The 19,454-nt window shown below is 50.2% G+C and overlaps 6 protein-coding genes across 6 annotated transcripts; 2 read left to right on the top strand and 4 right to left on the bottom strand.

Annotated features, from left to right (window-relative positions):
• Positions 1-95: 95 nt before the first annotated feature.
• Positions 96-1,967, bottom strand: EJ05DRAFT_457547 (uncharacterized protein). Its single transcript, XM_033742529.1, has 3 exons — positions 1,297-1,967; positions 822-1,240; positions 96-771 (listed from the first exon to the last, which is right to left on the bottom strand). Exons 1-3 carry the CDS (start codon positions 1,673-1,675, stop codon positions 157-159), a joined length of 1,413 nt encoding a protein of 470 aa, XP_033596082.1. The 5' UTR covers positions 1,676-1,967; the 3' UTR covers positions 96-156.
• Positions 1,968-2,611: 644 nt separating this feature from the next.
• Positions 2,612-9,618, bottom strand: EJ05DRAFT_166442 (PP2C-domain-containing protein). The gene is made up of 4 exons (XM_033739465.1): positions 9,312-9,618; positions 8,302-9,007; positions 2,911-8,208; positions 2,612-2,858 (listed from the first exon to the last, which is right to left on the bottom strand). Exons 1-4 carry the CDS (start codon positions 9,455-9,457, stop codon positions 2,703-2,705), a joined length of 6,306 nt encoding a protein of 2,101 aa, XP_033596081.1. The 5' UTR covers positions 9,458-9,618; the 3' UTR covers positions 2,612-2,702.
• Positions 9,619-10,102: 484 nt separating this feature from the next.
• On the bottom strand, positions 10,103-13,971 carry EJ05DRAFT_166440 (DNA repair protein). The gene is made up of 2 exons (XM_033739464.1): positions 13,803-13,971; positions 10,103-13,755 (listed from the first exon to the last, which is right to left on the bottom strand). The coding sequence occupies exons 1-2, from the start codon at positions 13,855-13,857 to the stop codon at positions 10,199-10,201; spliced, it is 3,612 nt and encodes a 1,203-aa protein (XP_033596080.1). The 5' UTR covers positions 13,858-13,971; the 3' UTR covers positions 10,103-10,198.
• Positions 13,972-14,514: 543 nt separating this feature from the next.
• On the top strand, positions 14,515-16,313 carry EJ05DRAFT_504723 (uncharacterized protein; the record flags this gene model as incomplete). Its single annotated transcript, XM_033747615.1, has 4 exons — positions 14,515-14,604; positions 14,689-15,204; positions 15,252-16,056; positions 16,108-16,313. The coding sequence occupies 4 exons, from the start codon at positions 14,515-14,517 to the stop codon at positions 16,311-16,313; spliced, it is 1,617 nt and encodes a 538-aa protein (XP_033596079.1).
• Positions 16,314-16,676: 363 nt separating this feature from the next.
• On the top strand, positions 16,677-17,902 carry EJ05DRAFT_166398 (uncharacterized protein). The gene is made up of 2 exons (XM_033739462.1): positions 16,677-17,152; positions 17,300-17,902. Exons 1-2 carry the CDS (start codon positions 17,011-17,013, stop codon positions 17,812-17,814), a joined length of 657 nt encoding a protein of 218 aa, XP_033596078.1. The 5' UTR covers positions 16,677-17,010; the 3' UTR covers positions 17,815-17,902.
• An 844-nt stretch (positions 17,903-18,746) lies between these two features.
• Positions 18,747-19,413, bottom strand: EJ05DRAFT_489815 (uncharacterized protein; the record flags this gene model as incomplete). Its single annotated transcript, XM_033745820.1, has 3 exons — positions 18,747-18,983; positions 19,014-19,100; positions 19,132-19,413. The coding sequence occupies 3 exons, from the start codon at positions 19,411-19,413 to the stop codon at positions 18,747-18,749; spliced, it is 606 nt and encodes a 201-aa protein (XP_033596077.1).
• Between the last annotated feature and the right edge of the window lie 41 nt (positions 19,414-19,454).

Raw genomic sequence — 19,454 nt, 5'->3', positions numbered from 1 at the left:
TGAAATGTGAGTCTATGTTTCGTCCATCCAGATGTGGTCAGTGGCAAATGATGGGTTACTAGGCCGTGCGTGCTTCTGTTGCTCAGCGACATATTGAATCTCAAAAAACTGTATTGGCTTTCGGCGCGTCTATCGTACAAATATTAACAAAATTGATTATTTCGTCTTGGCTTCCTTTCCAAGCAAACCACCTTTCCGCTCACTCCTACTGCTCGAACTGCTGTGCCCTCCATCCCGATCTCTTACCGGCACTGCAGTCGGGTTGGCCTCCTTGAGTGTCTCCCTGCCCGTCAATGGTTCGTTCTCGTCGTTGTCACTATCCGCATCCTCCCACTCCCTTGCCTCACGAATTCTCCTCGTCTCTTCATCCTCATCGCCGTCTACCTGCTGATACTCCCCGCTCTCCTCTCCACCTGCGTGGTCCTTGATGAAAGTATCAATGATGTAGTACTGCATGGCGTTCATGATGAGCGGAAAGATGAACATGACAAAGGTGATTTGTACTGCCTCGTTACCCTCTGTCCAGCGCAGTGCCCAGTCGCCGACCCACGCAATCCAGGGGAGCAGCTTGAAGATGAAGAAGACGCAGAGTTTCATGCCAATCAGGCCGAGGAAGTAGATGAGCGATTGCTTGGCCCACCATGACACACGAGGTGGGGAGCCGTAGTGGCCGGATTTGATGGATTGCGGTGGTCGAGCGAGAGGAGTGAGGAGGAAGGCGTGATGGAGCACCTTCAACAAGATAACAAGTATGGGGATGCCCAGGGTAGTCTATTTGGTTAGCATTAAACTTTGATGCGGCTGCTATGATGGAGACTTACGTCGATAGCCAGGTTGAGGAGATAGAACGAACAAGGGTTGGGTTGCTTGTTCTCCACTGCTTCCTTTGTCTTTGCGGCGATATCGAAATCTCCAGACGATAGCATTGACATGAGAAGGTTGGCCACGTGAAGAAGGATTGAGCCGACGACTTGTTTCGACGCGTCAAAGGACCAAACCTTGATCGGACGCCGTGGAGACTCGCGCCACCGCTTGAATACCAGAGAGAGCAGAGCCAGAGCACCCAATGCTCCTTGGACGATCAATGCGAACGGTCCCAGCAGACGGCATTCACCATCGCCTTCAGGCTTATCTCCTCCATGCTCTTTGTCTTCAGCAGGTTGCGCATCAGGGCCACCGTCTGCATCTGTAAAGTCACCGACGCCAACTCCAGCAATATCCATCAGCTCAGTGTCAAACACTACATCCTTGGTTAGTCTCGTTCAACACATGTTTATATATGACTATCAAACTTACTCAGTGTACTTTCCGGTGGAATCGGACCAGTACCATCATGGCCATACGCTAACTCAGGAGGAATCGTCAAACGTCTTTGTTCGCCTATACACATCCCCAGTAGGCCCATATCCCACCCGGTGATGACCTGGTGCTTCCCCAACGTGAACCCTATCGGCTCGCCACGGTCATAACTGTTGTCGAACTCGCTGCCATCGCTCTGAAACGTGCCACGGTAGTTAACCTTGATAGCATCTCCATTTACCGTCTTTCTGGAGCACTCGACTGTGCGCAAGACCTCTATTCCAACTTCTGCCTTGCTGTTGACATCTTGACCTGTGGCTTGTAGTGCAAAAAGGATGGCGGTGACAGACGAGTACAGGGATAGAGTGGACCGCATCGCGGCAGCGTACTACAAAGAGAGTACGTGGTGTTGATCTGGTGTAACTATTCCAATGGCATTTCCTTTTTAGCGCGCAGCTTCGGGGTAGTAGTAGTTGCACGATCGTGTGGAATCTTTTGTGGATAGAGCGGTTGTGTGGATGATGGTCTGGTACCGAAGAACGTTGGTGGTAAATTAGCGTATATATATACGTGTAATACAGTGTTCCTACACATGAAAGGAAGTATAAAGGGGCTGAGTTGTCGAGGTGGCAGTACAAAGGCAATGAGTCGTCAAGGACGTGATGGATCTTGATGTCGTCTTCCAAGCCTTCCGAGGTCAGGGTCACGCGCGAGATTGCTTGGCATGGGCAAGGACCCCAGTACGGTAACGGATGGATGAGTCAGCGCATGGTCTCCCCCTGAGCACGAATGGTGCTTGGGACGAAGCTTGGGAAATGGGACCTGCGTGACATTTAGGGCCTTGGTCAAGTCCTGATCTTAATGATTCCTTGCTGCATCGGATCTAATCACAAATACACGTCTCTATGACTTCATATATATCATTCAATGCGTCCTTCACTAATAAGCAGGTAATAGAGTGGTTACCCAACCGCACACAGGCCCCCTAATACTGCGTCATGCTGGGTCAGAATCTCCACAGACCGTTGGAAAAGGAAAAACGTATCAGTATTCTCCCATTGAGGTATCTCGTAAAGCGTGACGACCGCCCCTATATCGCAGTGCCGACGCCAATCTCATGTGATAGCAAAATCTGGTTCTCAGAGAATCCTTATGAACCTTTACCCCTCCCAGAAGAGCTCTTTGCGCCTCGAATGCTATCTGAATGCAACGCACAATCATGCAAGTATAATATATTCATGCGCGCAAAGCTGACGGTCGTATAGTAGCGAATCATGTGTTGTACATATTACGGGAGGCTGCAATGAACGATGCATCTTCCGCGAGTCCATTGTGAAAAGTTCGTGGATCCGTGCCTATGGTAGGACCGAGACAGACTTAGAGGGCGATAATGAAGAAGCCATCTAGAAGTTCACCGCGGAAGCTTGTAGAGTCTTCAATTCGTCTAGCTGAGAGGTGAGAGCAGCAAATATGTCGGCCATTGGGCAGGCTTGATCGAGGAGACTATTTTGCCCGAACGGTCGGATGAGATTCCGCAGTGCTAGTGTAGTGACACAGCTCTGCTTTTAGTTAGTCATGATCCATCTAAGATAAGAAAAAAGATTAACATACCTCAATCCGTGAAATCTGGTGCTCGACAAAGTTTATCAAGAACCGGTCCGTGATTTCGCCGCCTCTGTTCTTCATCTTTTCAAGTAATGCAGTCTCCGGCGCCTTCAGTTGCGCCGGACCGCTAGAACTTTCAAGGGCACTACATAGCATCTCTAGACGTAGGCTTACGTTCCAGAGATCCCATACATGCTCAGTGTCAATTGTCAACGTACTGTCTCGAACTTTAGTGGCAGCAATTCCCTGTTGCTGAGGTACTTGTTGCTCTGCTTCGTTTCGTTGCTGTTGTACACTCAAGCGACTTGCCAACGAATGAGGATACATCAGGTAGATGTATTCGGGATTCTCAAGACCTTTCAGCCTTCGCTCTCCAAGGTCTTTGACTTCGAAGCCCTGACTACTGAGCGACCTCAATTCGCGTCGAATGACTTGGTTGATGGGATCCTCGGTCATTGTGTCTTCCGAACCTGTTGATCCACTGCGGTCAGTCTCGATATGTGTCTCTAGCAGCCGCTGAATCTCCGCAATGAAGTCAGATGAGACTGTAATTTGTCCACCATCTGCCACTGATGATATACGCGAGGCCCGATTGACCATTGGCCCGAAGTAGTCCATGCGTTTCGTGACTGGATCAACCTCGCACACTGGAGTACCCCAATGTATACCCATTCGGACGGAAAGACCGCGAAATATCACGTTACCATCAGCATCCAAGACTTCTTGGCCGTTCACACTGTTTAGGATTTCCTGTGGCCACGGCACCTCCAGTAGTTGGCTTTGAATTGTGAAACACCATAGCAATGCCGACGTCACAGTTGGGAAGGCGACCATGAATGCGTCTCCTTCAGTTTTCACTTCGTAACCACCGATGATGCGTAGGTGGCGTCGCATGACTTCGTTGTGCATGCGAATAGCGGATCTCATCGGTACTGGATATGTCTCCCAAAGTAGAGTCGAGCTCTTGATATCCGTGAAGACAAGGCTGACTTCGCCTATAGGTGCGTCGACCTCCTGGTCCAGCCGGGCCAACTTTGAGTCTGCGACGATATCCTTCGCTCGCTTGGCATTCTTGAGTCTGCTCGTGAATTCATCAGGGGAACCTGACGGACCCATGGACATGCTGTGAGTGCGGTGCTTGGCACGTTGCTTGCTGCGAAGGTCATTTACTCCGATAATCATCACCGTGATCTTGTTTGCCGCTCCAAAAGCAATTGCCAGATCCCGAAGCTTTTGAGCTGCTCGCATGAGATCATTGCGCTCTGATCTTGCAACATCGACAACAAAGTCCGCTGCAAGGTATTCCCATAATTCTCTTGAGGCGACTACGATCATCTCGTCGGTTTCCTTAAGTGTGATCTTATTCACGTGGGGCGCGGCAATCACCGATGGGGACATCTGCACGTATCCGAAGGCGCGCGATACTTCCAGTACATCATTCAGCTTGCCTTGTCGAGAGACAAATCCGCCAGCCTCACGTATCCGTGCCCTCTCTCCATGTTCTGCAGGGTCATGCTTCCTTGTGATTGTGCGATGAGTGTAATCGGACTGAATCAAGAGAGCTTGTGCGTCCCCCACGTTGGAAACGAAGAGGTCCATTTCCTTGAGAAAAAGCACAGTAGCGACACTGCCAGAGTTCAAATCATCCTCTCCGAGCTCTGGCAGAGATATTGAGCCGCGATGTGCGCCAGGAGCCTGGGAAGTGTGTGCCTTGTTTTCGTACGACGAAGTGGCAGCTGTTGCAAGATCCTTATTTAGCCCTAAGTAGGTCCGACGGAGAGCGTCTGCAGGAGATTCCTGCGGTCGTAGTCTCTCCAGCTCATCGGTGAATCTAAGCTTGAAATTCTCGTAAAGATAGCGCGCTATCTTGGAGCCGCCACCAGACAACGCTTGTCCGTCAAACAGGCCAAGGAGAGTCTCATCATCGTGACTGCGGAACCTTTCAACGACGAGGTCCATCGTAGAAAGATGCTCATTGCGGCCGAGGCTGTCGGCCATTCCATAGGCCATTGATCCTACGGTTGATCCCGAGGTGCGGACTCTTCGATCCTCAAACTGTTCAGGAACGCTTGAGCCGATCATTGTCACATCCATCAGACCAAGAACACGAAGGTTAGTCAAAGAGCTGAAATCGGTCAGATCTCTGCCCTCTCGAGCATTTCCCACAGCGTTCAGGGCTTTCTTGATCTCAAGGCGCTTATTTCCAGACAGATTGAGAAACTTTAAGTTGTGATTCCAATTCCAGTTCCAGTCATATGGCCAATTAGAGACATTGTACTTCAGCGCATTGTTACCCGCATCTAAAATGGCCAGCTTGGCAACTTTCCCTAGTTCGGCCGGAAGGACTTGAAACTTGTTTCCATTAATGTGCAATACTTTCAGGGAGGTGACCTCTTCGAGGTCTTCGGCTGGTAGCGATGTCAGGTCGTTGCCAGACAAGTACAGCTCTGCGAGATTTGACCACCTTCGAATCGTACGAGGTGGAATGTCGTATAGCAGATTGTAAGACATATTGACAATTCTCAGTTCTGGAAGTAGTGCGAGTTCATCAAAGACATCGTCGTTCAGCCTGTTGTCGGCAAGATAAATGTGCCGCAGGGATCCGGCAAAAGTACTCATTAGTCTATTTGACAAGCTTGAGTCCTTCCGTGTGACAGGCGTCAGGGTCCCTTCAGTCGATCTGGACATAATTGAAGGTTTTCTGCCGCTAGCGTAAGATGAGGCCATCGACCCTTTACGAACTGATGTCCCTGGAGAGCTACCAACACTTAGGTAACCGGAAGCTTGACTCGGGCGCCGAGCGGCGAAGTCTTCGAGTTTTCCAAGCTCTTCGAATTCGGGACCTGTCGCATTGTTTTGGGTGGGTGTCGATCCTCCATCTAGACCGGCTGGCTCATTTACATTCAATGCTTGGAAGAGTGGCTTAGGGAATGTGTCTAAGACATTCGATGAGACGTTGAGAGTTTCCAATTTGCGCGCAAACCAAATCTCCTGTGGTAGTTTCCGTAAGTTGTTTTCTCTTACGTCCAGAAATCTGAGTTCGATAAGACGCCCAATGTCGGTTGGTAAGTGTTCTAGATTGTTTCTTGCAACGCTGAAATGCTCGAGGCGAGTTAATCGTCCTATCTGTGGAGAAAGAGATGCAAAATGGTTCTTGTCTAGGATGAACTTAATAAGGCCGGGTACATTTTGGAACAAGTCCTCTGGGAGCTGCGCCAGCTTTGCGGATGCAAGATTTAGGACGGAGAGTGACGGTACGTATGAGGTGATTCCGAATCTTGTTACTGGGTTGTGATTCATGTGCAGCACTTTGACTTTCTCAAAAGTGCCCTCGAAGGCAGATATTGAATTGTGACCAACTATCAGAAGCTCCAACTTCGGCAACTGAGACATGACGTCGATATTGTTTAGGCTGTTGAATCTCACATCGATCTCCCTGAGGTTGACGAGATTCTTCAGTGATGGTGGAAATGATCCGGTGAGCTTGTTGTTTGTCGCCCAAAGTCGCTCTAGACAGGTCAACTGTCCGATCTTCGGAATACTGGAAATCGTGTTGAAGCTTATGTCGAGATCCACGAGTGTTCGAACCTCACAGAGGAAGTCTGGAAACTCCTTCAGAAAGTTCGATGAGAGGTTCAAGCTTCGCAAAGCTTTATACTGGCCAAAATACGAGGGCAAGGACGTAAGTTTGTTGTTTGATAGACGCAGGCCTTGTAGACTGTGCAGCTTGTTAAGCTCCGTGTTGTCTAGCTGCTCCAAGCGGTTGTTGGAGACGTCTAGCATGGTAAGCCTGCTGGCCAAGCCTAAACTGGGAGGTAGCCGCCAAGCCTCATTACTAGTATATTTGATGTCCCGTAAATTAGTGCATGTCTGTATGAAATCTTTTGGGACGTCGAGGGAGAGGTTGCGGGACAAGTTCAGAGAAATGATTTCAGTTGCTTTCTGATATAGTGTGATCGGAATAGTGACTAGATTTCGGCCTTGGAGATCGATATGACTGAACTTTTGCATATTCTTGAAGCCGGGATCCTTTTCGAGACTCGAGTAGCCAGTCATCTTGGACGGCAAAAAAGTGAAACGACAGAGATAACTGTTGTCCTCTCGACCGACATCTTCAAGACGATCAGAGTCGGTGTAGCCAGCCTGTTCTAGGAGGTGCCTCTGTATTACGACAGGTCTTTCCTGGGGTTGCAGTTGCCGCGAAGTGTCGTGTTTCCGCATAACGATCTGGTAATTGTTCAATTCGTCCTGCAGCAAAGTCTTCTTGCCTAATATCGCTATGATTTCAGCAACAGTTGTGTTTAGTCCCACGGAAAGGACAGCAAAAGTCGAATCAACTCGAAATATGCGTACGCAATATGGTGGACCGACGTTGTCATCCTTAGGAATATCGCCGTTCTCGTCAAGCTCACGTAGCCTACCCATGTTCTCATCCCCGACTCGCTTCACTGCCCAGGAATCCGGAGCATCCCATATCGCAGGGGGTGCCTCGTATTCCTTGGGTTCTTTGTACGCATCGTCACCTGGGAAGGCTGTATATACGTCCCCCACAGGTGGTGTCAAGGGCCCAAGCAGGGGGTTGCCGATGATACCCTCCATTTGTGTCAAGTCTGTGTCTAGATTCCAAAGAGCTTCGTTCATAACGGCTGAAGCCCGCGCTTCGTTTGGATCCTTTGCTGATGGCTCGACAGCTAGGTGGCCTCTTTTCGAGCTCTTGAAAGGTATCCTACTGGCATGCTCTTTTTTCGGAATTGATTCTTTGCTACGAATGCTTGGCGGGGGCTCTATGCCAGGCCGTTTCCGCGTGTTTCCCGTGGGCTCAGATTTCGGAAGCTTCGGGGCTCTCAGTTGGGCATGTAAAGACGTTGAGGACGGGGACAAGTCACTGAGTGGATCCGCAACGACTCGATCGGCCTTGTGCTTTCGCGTTAATCGGTCGATGAGAGAGCGTTTGTGGTTGCCATTGCCACCCGGGGAGCGCTGAGCCATATTCTCCTTGCTGAGCGCACTTGATCCGCTGGGCGTTGGACTTGAAGGTCGACCGAGCGTAGTGCTAGAGTTGAAAGCCGAGCTAAGTGCCACTGGGAGCTGATGAAGTCGACTATCTGGCTTGCGCGCGCTTCCGCTCGACTCCTCTCTGCTGAGACTCGGTCGTAATGTGTATCCGATGTTAGATTCGGCTCTGTTGTCCTCCTTGCTCCCTCTTTGACGGTGTCCAGGTAGATGGAGTTTGTGCGATTTGGAGAACTTGGAGTTCGAATGTTCCGTTGAGGGGCGTGACAAGCTGATGGAGCCTGGGAGTTCCTGCCCAAGTCGTCAGTTGAGACAATCAAAATGGAACGCAAGGAAAGCACAACAGCATAGTGCGCTCAACCGTCTTCCCCAATGGCTCCTTACCTTGAGATCTTGATATTCCCAAGGGGTAACTTCGCTTGATGGTAGAGGTGTACGTGGGCGTGAGCTTGCAGGTGATACTGGTCGGCTGTTTAAGCCCTCCCCTACAGCGGTCCGCATTGAATTGTTTCGGGGACGTACTCGAGACGAGTTGTCGCTATTATTGCCAGCTCCAGCAGCAGCAAAGGCATTGTAGGCGAGGCTAGTATCAGAGCTCTGTCTGGAGTCGATAACTGGAAATTCTTCACCGAAGAAACCCTGCAGCTTTTTATGAAACCCGCGGCCAATGCTCGATTTAGATCCTTGACTGCTCACAGTGGTGTTGCTAGCGATGGACGGCCGGCGATCATCACCAGGATAAACCACCTCATCTTTACTACTGCCAGGGCGAAGTCCAGGTGAGAGCTGGGTCAGGTCCTCGTTCGAATCATTGTAGAAGCTTCCAATGCTCCCGAAGACACTGGAAACGTTCGGTGTACCACCAAGTCCAGTAGCCCAAGGTGGAAAATCCGAGTTCGCATTATGTACCCTTTGGCGTGAGTTCGGCGCTGGATTACTGTTCGGCGCATCTAATACTGCCAGCTCTTTCCTGTAGTTGTTGAATTCTGACGTCTTTCCAGAGGTCTCCCACGGGGCGATCTTTGATCTAGAACTCTGCGCAGGCACTCGTGGCCTGGTTCCAGGAGAAATATCAGCGTCGATATCAGCTCTGCTTAAGATGTCAGCATTGTGCGCTCATACAATGCGCCATCCGAGTGCGAAGACGGGCGTAATTGATCATTCGACGCGCGAGACTCGTGCGGAGACCACATGGACGCTATCAGAAGAGCTGGCTACAAAGGATCCCTCCACAACTGTGGTCTGTACTATAACCGCGCGTTTACAGCGCTCTCAGATACTCTTTCAGTCATCAATCTCTCGAGGCTCACGGCTTCAAACCATGAGATCGCCGCTAGACACGACAGCAAGAACCAGCGGATGCTCAAACAGAATGGAAATCAAACAGCACGTACTCTTTTTCCTTCCCAGGCCTCGATCTTACCGGCGCGTTTCTCGCACGTCCTGCCGGTGACCCTCTGATAGTGTCGGACGAGCGCCAGCTATCAGCTCCGGAGCTTTCCGTAGAACCATGCCTGCCAACATTCTCTTTCCTTGTCATCACGGTTTATGGTCTCGGTATTATGCGCGCAAGGCTCTTGACGGAGGAATGGTAGTGAAGCGTGCAGTATCGCAAAGCAGCTTGCCTCGGACAGCGACGTGGAGCGTGTTCTTCACGACTCAGGGCGGCTGCATGGCAGGTGTCAGGCTTGTAGTGGTGAAAACATCAGACTCGGACGATCAGGGATAGTAGTCGATCCGAGGGGTTCGAACAACGTCGCGAGCGGGAGTTATGGGTATATAGCTAGGTACAGGTACAGATGTGGTGATGTTGAAGACAGCGGGCTAGACCGGAGGTGGGTGTTTGAGGTCTCCACTTCGGTATGGGATGCATGGACGGCACAGCCTCTTTGTTTGAAGTCGGACATGGGAGGGCTGTCTTGCGAGTTCGCAATTGTCAGAACGAAACAGTCTGGTATTCATCTACTTGCAGTCTGAAGTCAAAAGACGCGATGGACGAGATTACGCAATTGAGCATTGTTCTTACCGGCGCGTTCCCGTCACGAGTATTATTTACGAGCCTGTGTTGCGCGGTTTGCTCCGAAATGTGAGTGTTACTAGCCACACCACAGCTAAGACACCGCCACAGTTTTGAAATATATTCCGGTGTTATCGACACACGACACGGTGGGACTGAAGTCTGGAACATAAACATAATCTCCGTTTCCATATGTCGTGCCTCCTTGGTATCAGATCCACAATTCCATCTCCCAACGCCGATAATTGATACAAAAACTCCTGATTAAAAGTCTATCTCCCCCAGCCCACGTTCCTTTACTGCTTTCCGCACGACGACCTTGACAGTCTCTACAGCACCTTCCCACTTGAGCTTCCCCTTTTCTTGGCTGGCCGTCAGTCCAGCAAATCCGTCGCTGTCTTCAACTGTCCCTTCGTCTTGCTCGTATCCCTCACTCACAACCCAGGCCAGCCACTGTACTACTTTCATTGCCTTGTGCATGTCCATCTCATCACGAACGACGGCAGAGAGGTATTTCCCTAGCGCACCGACATCCTCGTCATATGGACCTTCATCGCTAAACGTATCCCACCATGAGGATATTGCTGTACGCAGGTTTTCGATTGATGTGAACTTCTGCGTCGTGAATGTTGGCCGTGGTTTCCTTGGTGGTAATACTAACGTACGCTGAGAGGGAAGTAGAGTGACGGGAGCTTTCGGCCTTGGAGGAGCTTTGCGAGGGAGAGTGAGAGCTGACTTATTATTAAGTCGGGAGAGCCGTTGCTGCGCAAGGACTTCGGCGCGGATGGATGCAGGAAGTGCGGCCAGGAACTCGACATCAACGTCAGCAGCGTTGACTTGTTGCAGAGCATCCGTGTTACGGGAAGTCGGGCGGGATGTGATGAAGTTGGCTTGGGTGAGGGTTGATGAAGTAGATGAAGTCGCATTGCTTGTAGCGGCAGAGGTGGGTGCGATGGCGTATTTCGGAGGACGGCCACGGCCACGCTTTACGGGAACGACAGGTTTCTTTGGAGGTGCGAAGATACGAGTTTTTTGTGGTGACTGGGGAAGACCGGCATGTTCGCCTGTGTGCAACTTCTCGAGATCCTGGGCGTAGTGTGCAAGCACTTCTGCCCGAAGGTCGTCTGGGAGGGCAGAGAGAGCTTCAGGGTCGAGTTGTGACTCACTAGGGAGGACTGTTGATGCTGGAGGTCTGGGCCTCGCCGCTGGCGAAGGAGATGCTTGACGGACGTGCCTAGCAAGTTTAGCCCGTATGTCTGAAGGCAATTCCTCAAGCACGGTAGGGTCAACCTGGCTGGGCAGAATAAATTGCGTTCCGAGCGTGTTAAGTGGTTTCTTTCGAGGTGTGCTTTGGTGAAGGTCAGCAGGGCCGTAATTGATCTGTTTAGGCGGAGCTTTTGGCTTCTTTGGGGTGACGACGTCGTCTTGAATGGAATCGTCTGCTGCATCCGGTTCGTCGGATACAGACTCTTGCAGTGGCCTTCCAACAGCATTATGAGTCTTGAATTGGAGCCTACGTTGGCTGGTCTCGATTTTCCCATCGAGATTGGCTCTCAGTGGCTCCAACTTTGTCATTTGAACCCCTATCCCTCGGAGCTCACCAGGGGAGATATTGAAGCTTTTTAATATGGACAGCGCTTCCTTAGTCAAGACTTCTTTCGCGTTGGTCGCAACACCTAATGCGATGCTCTTGTTGTACGTATCACACTTCCCATGGCCGAGATGTTTAGGTGGATCGAGAGGAGCATCTGCTGCGCGACGCATGATCTTCATGGTGAATTGTCGGCCTTTGACTCTCTCTTTGAGCAGTCGTTTGTTCAGCTCCCCGCAGAGATTCTCAATGAATTCATCGGTCTGCTCTTGGTTCTCGAAGCGTACTCCCCAGTTGACCTCAGCAGACACAGACTTACGCACCACCACGTCACCAACTTCGGATCGATCGATGCCTCGAGAGTAATCCCACAGCTTCTCACCAGTCTTGGGTCCCAAAGCGTTGACCAGCTTTTCTTTCGTAACTTGACGGATATCAGACACAAATTTGATCCCTATCTCCTCGAGCTTTCCTCCAATACTCCAAGCAACACCTGGCAGGTCTTGTACCTGGAGTGCCCCTACAAAATCCAGCATCTCATCGGGCTTGATTTGATACTGGCCTGCGGGCTTAGCCTTGCGAAGAGCGACTTTGGCAAGTAGAATGTTGGCTCCAATGCCAACTGAAACATTGCAACCAGTCTTTGCGAGAACTTCGTCACGTAGTCGGGTCGCAATTTCATTAGCTTGCTCTTGTTCACGATATAGGGCACCTTTACTTGGATGGACCCCATTGCCTCCTCCAGCTGCATTGCAGCTGTTAGAGACATCGACTAATGCTTCGTCTATGCTTACGCTTTGAACTACTGCTTCCGGACTGCAGTTCATGATTGACTGATAGAATGATCTACTTGCTTCTTCGTAGGCGGGAAAGTCGTATGGTAAAACCTTTAGGTCTGGGAATAGCTCTAACGCACGCTTCATCCACATGCCATTCTTGATTCCGTATTTGCGAGCTGGATAATTACAGCTAGCAATTTCAGATCCCGTTCCATTGCCATGTGCAACCACAGCAGGCTTTTCTTTGTACTCTGGATGCTTTTTGAGAGAGACGGCTGCAAAGAAACTGTCGAAGTCGACGTGTAGTATATACCTTCTAGCACCGGGGGCTCGCTTCTGGCGAACTCTCTGGGATGATGTCTTTTCCGCCGCAAGCGTCTGTAGCTGAGACTTGAGGTCAGCTTTCCACGTAGATAGATGATGCAGGCGTGACTCGCGGTAGTACTGCTCGAGGAATTCTGGATTGATAACAGATGATTTCCGGACCTTGGGATCCGCTAGTAAGATGGCGTTATGTTCTTCGGCGGTCAAGTGACTCCGTTTCGAGGGAGAATCAAGAAGAGCGCCACTCTGTTCTGAAGTCCATCTTGGTCTTTTAGCCGCAGCATCTGCCGAGGGGCTTCTAGATCTCTTGTGGGCCCTTATACTGGGTGTTCGTACTTTCTCACCAGGAGTCCTGCTCTCCGTACTTTTATCCACTTCGGGAATCAGTTCTCTCTGGGGGGTTTCTTCTACAGGACTGGTCTTCGGGGGGGTATTCGGGGTGGCACCGTCAAAGAAACCTTCAGGCACATCGTAGTTGACAGCCTCCCTCAATTTCACATCGTCGTCAGGATCGGATTGCTCCTCGCCATCAATATCGTCGGAAACGGGTGTCGGAGGCCTCTGTGACCGAAACTTCGGTCTGCTTGAGCTAGGGGTGGACGCCGACTGCTTCAGTTGGCTTGTGTACCAGCTGGTATCTGACTGGTCCCTGTATCCTTTGGACTGTTTGCTTGTCTGGCTGACAATCTTGCCACTGTCGAACCCGAGAATCTTCTGCCCGACACCTTCGTCCACAACACGATAGGCGTCCCATGGCAGCAGCTTTCCAGCAGCGATACTATCAACTACCCATGCAGGCTTCACTATCCGGTATTTCTTGAATTCTACAGCCTTCTTAGGCGTAAGACTACTCGCAATTATATGGGTCACCGCCGTCTTGCCGGTCAAGTACTGCATGAAACCACCACCATGTTCGACTATCATCCTATGTAAGTCATTCAAGGATGGCTGAGTGTACCCATTGACGTTCGCAACGACACCACGGAATACAGCGGGCTTGTCAGCGGACTTGGCGCGTAGTTCGGCATCAAGGTTCTGGAGCTTTATCTTCTTGCGCCGAAAGTATTCAGGGAAGCCTCCAAACTTGGATGGCTCATATTCCTCTCCTTCCTCATTGTCAAATGTATCTATGAGGTGGTGAGCGTACAGGTTTTGGCCTCTGGGCAATACCTACGGCTTTCGATGCGCTTGCGCACTGCTGTGGAATTGCTTTCTAACTTCGAGCCCATCTCGAAGTAGACGGCAAGGTGGCCTCATAGCTTTGGCAAGACTATATGCGACCTCATGGAGCTGTCGGTGTGTATGGTCAATGTTGCAGACGCAGATGAGATGGATACCAGGATGACGCGCTGCAAAGTGGGAACGCGCCCGCGACCTAAATGAGTCGTGCACGAGCCAAGTAAGCGAGAGAACATAAAGGATTGCACACATTTATATAAAACTCATGGATATTGATTGATGCAGACTTATCGCCACGAGAAGATATTCTTGAAGCCCTTTAGTCAATGTCGTCAATCGCATCACCAACATCAAGGGGGCCACGTACAGGTGCAGCTATTCCAATGGAACAGACGAGGATCAAATGGATGCGATGGAAGGGCTAGACGTGATTAGGCCTAGCAGCCCGCGATCCCCGGTAATCGTAGGCGGTGAGCAGGGCAGGCAAAAAAATATCGCCCGCTTCAAAAGTTCCATGTCCATAGCTCTCATTTTTCTTCTCTCGTGCTCGTTGCTCCCGCTCCAAACCCGCAACGCATTCATACAGACATTTTGACTGCTCTCTTTACTGCTGTCGCTACCTACTTCACATAGCATCCTTTCTTCACAGAAGAGAGCCTTTCTCTTGGGACTCAACCCATATTCCTAAATCGAAGTACTCCGACGCCATGGTTCAGCAACCTGTGCGCGTTTACGCCCTTGAGGTCCCGCCTGGCGATATGCCCATCCCAGCGGGCTTCGAAGACCTTCCTGCATCTGTATGTACTGTCTAATCATTCTCTGCCTTTTAATATTACTTGTGCGCAAATTTTCAGACTGAATAAGAAACTAAACATATGCAGATACGCATCTCAATGGCGGCCATTGACCCTAGTGCCCCCGCACAGCTCGACCTGGCTCCAGCCGATCAGACCGTCCCTCGCGCGACTCTGAAGATCATCAAGGTCATAAGTGCTGAGCTGAGTGAAAGCGAAGACGACGAGGACGATTACGACTCCGACGATATCGCTGCTCTGGAAGCTCGTCTCAGACCTGCTCTCGGCGGGTCCGACGAGGACTCTGAAGAAGACTCCGAGGATGATGAAAGTGACGACGAAGTAAATGGCGGCCCAAGCGATCCGGCAAAAACCAAGAAAGCTCGAAAAGACGCTGCTGTCAAGCAGATCCTTGAAGCGCTCATTGGTGATGACGATATGGACGTTGATGACATGTCCAACGGTGTCAACGGTATCAAGAAAAACAAAGGCAAAGGCAAAGCGTCCGATGAAGACGACGACGAGGAAATCGACTCCGATGAGGCAGACAGTGAGGATGGTGAATTGGAGGAGCATGTGATCTGTACTCTTGACACCACGCAGGTTAGACTGTCTCTGTAATCCTCATGGCTATACGCTAACATACGCAGCACTATCAACAACCAATTGACATCACCGTCAGCGAAAATGAGCAGGTTTACTTCAAGGTCATTGGCACGCACAGCGTGTTCTTGACCGGTAATTACATTGCTGATGTCAAAGATGAGTCTGATGATGAGGACTATGAAGATGACGATGAGATGGATCTCTACGGAGGTTTGGGAGGTATGGATGAGGATTCAGATGATTATGATGAGGAATCTGATGAGCTCGACGACATTGCTGATCCCCGCGTCACTGAAGTTGAAAGTGAGGAAGAGGAGGCCCCAAAGCTTGTTAAGGCTGAGAAAAAGGACAAGAAGGGCAAGAATAAGCGCGCTGCCGAAGACTCGGAGGAGGATGCTTCTACCCTTGACGATCTCATTGCAAAATCAATGAAGTCTGGCGAGGCTGCTTCTGGTGAGAAGTTGAGCAAGAAGCAGCTCAAGAAGCTGAAGAACAACCAAGGCTTGGCTGTTGCTGGTGCTGATGAGGTTGCCAAAAAAGAGGCCAACGGGACTACATCGAAATCTGACAAGAAGGAAGTCAATGGCACCAATGGCACTCCCCAATCCGCCAAGTCCGACAAAAAGGTTCAATTCGCGAAGAACCTTGAGCAAGGACCTACCGGTTCCCCACTCCCCAAAGCTGGAGAAAAGGAGGATGCCAAACCGAAGCAGGCCCTCGGCGTAAAGAATGTTCGTGGGGTAAAGATTGACGACAAAAAGCTGGGCAAAGGCCCTGCGGCTAAGAAAGGCGACAAGATCGGCATGAGGTACATCGGAAAGCTCGAGAAAGATGGCAAAGTCTTCGATTGTAAGTTTGCTCCAATTCCAACTGTGGCCTTTGTGCTGATCCTATGTTCAGCGAACAAAAAGGGCAAGCCGTTCACCTTCGTCCTTGGCAAGGGTGAAGTTATCACAGGATGGGAAATCGGCGTCGATGGCATGACTGTCGGTGCCGAGCGACGCCTCACCATTCCGTCCAAATTGGCCTATGGAAATAAGTCACTTCCTGGTATTCCCGCTAACTCTAACCTCGTCTTCGACATCAAATTGATCTCCATCAACTAAGCTCAATTCGTCTTTGGAGCTTTTGTTTATACAGGTGCAGCATTTCATACATTTCCCCAGACCAGGCGTTGATTCGACCATCCAGCTTGGGTGTAAAACAAAACAAAAACGACTCCTCTCCTATGGCGAAAAGCTCGCAGGCTGTCCAGTACTCGATAGTTTCCAGACGGTAGCCATGCGAGTTTTCGTCATTTCTGTGCGTCCGTTTCATATATCATTTCCACTTCCGGTACGATATTTCTTTGTCTGGTCGTCTTTTTCACACTGAGATATCCGACTTGCATGTGCGGTCTGCATAGAGTTTCACGTTGCATTAATACGCTCACCATGCAGGAATGAGGATCACATCTCGTGGCATGTTGGGTTACTCGGTCGATGTTCTGATTTTACTGTATTTGTCCATAGGATAAAAAGTGGTGGGAGCATCGGCATGGCGGGCTGTATAGTCTCAACAATGAATGATCAAGTCCAATTTTGAAGAGGCAGGAGTATGAATGCTAAGACAATGCCGCTTGTGGCACACACACGTGATGTCTCATCCCGTATAAGCGATGTCATTGACAGGGATGTAAACAGGGCATCCAAGATCCGTAGCAACATTCGACTTCTGTAACAGGAACATCAATCGTCAAGGTCGACAGTGTGTTTCTATACAGTCAATGTCCCCCAACACCGTCACCTCCACATTCCGCCAAGCATGAACTTCGTCTCCAATATCATCCAGTCCAGCGTCGCCGGCTTCGTCGACAGCGGCATGCGCACCGCCGGTGGCTACGCCGGAGATATATTGAATAAAGCAGGCGACTACATTGAGTCCGGCGGTGCTGCATACGGTCGAGGTACGACTTCCCCAGTTCTCCTCTCAGCCTTCCCTAGCCTTTCCACCCACGCCTGCTGGCTCACATAGATTCTCCCAGCCGTGGAAACTAAATTCGACACCTGGGGCAACGCAATCAAAGGCACCGGCTCAGCATCCAAACCAGCAGGTTCGAGGCCTAGAAAGACCATCGCCACAGGCGCGTCTTCAACAACGAAGAGGCCAGTGGCGGTCAAACGGGCTCATTCCACTCCTGTGGCGCCAAATGGGAAGGGTGCTGCGGCTGCTAATATGCCTTATACCGGGACTGTGCCGACGAAAAGGTCTATTGCTAGCTCTGCGAAGCCAAGGGTGACTGACACCAAGGGATCGGTGGTGCGTTCGCGGTCTGCGTCTGCGACGACGGCCGGGTCGAAGTATACGCCAGGTGTTGTGACGGGGACAGGTGGTACCGCGCAGAAGAAGATCACAGGGGCAGGGGTGAAGAAGACAACGGAGGATGGTAGTGGTGCGAAGTATACACCGGGGGTGGTTACGGGAATGCCAAAGGGGACTGGTTCGAGTGTGAAAAGGGGTAACGCGGGAGGGTCGACGAAGAAGACCACGACGAGTGAGAGTGGTAAGGCAAAGTATACGCCTGGAGTTGTGACCGGGATGCCGGCGAGTAAGGGGGTGAAGGAGTAAAGGTTGGTGATGAGATGTGGCATGCAAGATGCGGACGATTAGAACATGGTATCACTGGGACTTCCAACCAAGCTTCAACTATTGACTACTTCGTGATAACGGTGACGAAACATTCCATACGACGATCAGCTTAAGCTGCCCTGTTCAGATTGTCAGCCCTAGACACAGCAGTTTCGATGTTCCTAACTGTTTCTCCGTTCACATTTCACACTTGTCCTCTTCTTCTCATATCCAAGATTAAATATATCTGCTGTACTTACACGAACAGAGAACACTCTCAGCTGGCCCATTTCAATCAAGATTCATGTAAACTTCGTGCTACGCACAATACATGTACACATGAAATTTGCCCTTTTCATAGGCTCATTACTCGTTTTATGCATTCCCTCATTGCATGCCATACCCGGTGCCTGCCATATACAACCCACGACGACAGGCGAAATATATGCTGCCCGTCTAACCATCTGCAATATCCTGCCGACAGATTACTAGCCCACTTATATGACTTTTATGTAGGGTTTCTACTCGTCGCCGTATTCCGCGATATTGAGTGTGACATTGGAATTCCGTAGGGACCGATGTGAGAAGTAGACAGGTTTCATGGAAGTATGACACGCTCTTATTGCTGACTTGTTATTGACTTGTGCGTGCGAATAGATAGTGCAAACCCCACGAAACAAACAAACAAACATCGTGTGAGAATTATATTTCAAACTTTCGACTAGGTGAAATTACGAAGTAGAGAAACATGATCTAATTCTTACCATCAAATCTCTAGTAGATGTGACCCTTATAGAACACAATCCCTAATCTTCTTACCGTCTCTCTTACACTTGATGTTTCGAAGTGCAAAATTTGGATAGTATACACTAGTAAGCCCGCATATTGGAGCCCTTGCTCTTGCTTCTGTACTTACCAAGTACATCGGATAATCAAACCTTCCAATCACCCTTCTTCTCCTTCCCACCACCAAAAAACTTGATTATTCTCGGGCTCCGTTCGCCCCTAACCATCACCTCAACAAGTCTCTCATCATCCTCCCCTCTTTCATCTTCGCCTCCATTTAAACTCATCTCGCGACCCGCTAATATCGCTATTAGCTCACTCCATTTCACGCTCTTCTCGTCTATACACGCTTGCTCAGCCCTTGTGACGGCCCTCTTAGCTCTCTGCAAGCTATCAGCTAATCTGTTTCACACACTTCTGCGATATTGTTCGTGCATAGCATTCACTGCAGAATCCTCACCAGTATACGACGTGCACATCCCAGTCCTTCCATAGTAACACTATTAGAAAGGTAAAGAGCGATTCACGTACCGTAATATCCTCTATGTTCTTTCCGTACTCTGCACCCTGAAGCATCCATTGCATGATTGATGTCTTTCGCTGTGCGTCTGCAGAGAGGGCATGGGCGGCATGTTGACGGGCTATCTGGCTGAGAGTGGTGAGGTTGCGGTGCGGTTTTGGACGAGATGGGACGTCCGAGGGTATGGACGTAGAGAACGGGCTGTCATGTATGGATTGAAGTGAGGCCAGTAACGAAGAAGCTGCTGCCTCAGTGCTGGATGGAACATGACTGACAGTATTCATTGGAGACATTATGATTCTGCGATGGATGATATGTGCGATTTGTAGAAGAG

The sequence above is a fragment of the Pseudovirgaria hyperparasitica genome, assembly GCF_010093815.1.
Source record: "Pseudovirgaria hyperparasitica strain CBS 121739 unplaced genomic scaffold EJ05scaffold_19, whole genome shotgun sequence".
Lineage (NCBI taxonomy): Eukaryota > Fungi > Ascomycota > Dothideomycetes > Acrospermales > Acrospermaceae > Pseudovirgaria > Pseudovirgaria hyperparasitica.
The sequence above is the reverse complement of the archived record's forward strand: the minus strand, read 5'-3'. Positions and strand labels throughout refer to the sequence as shown.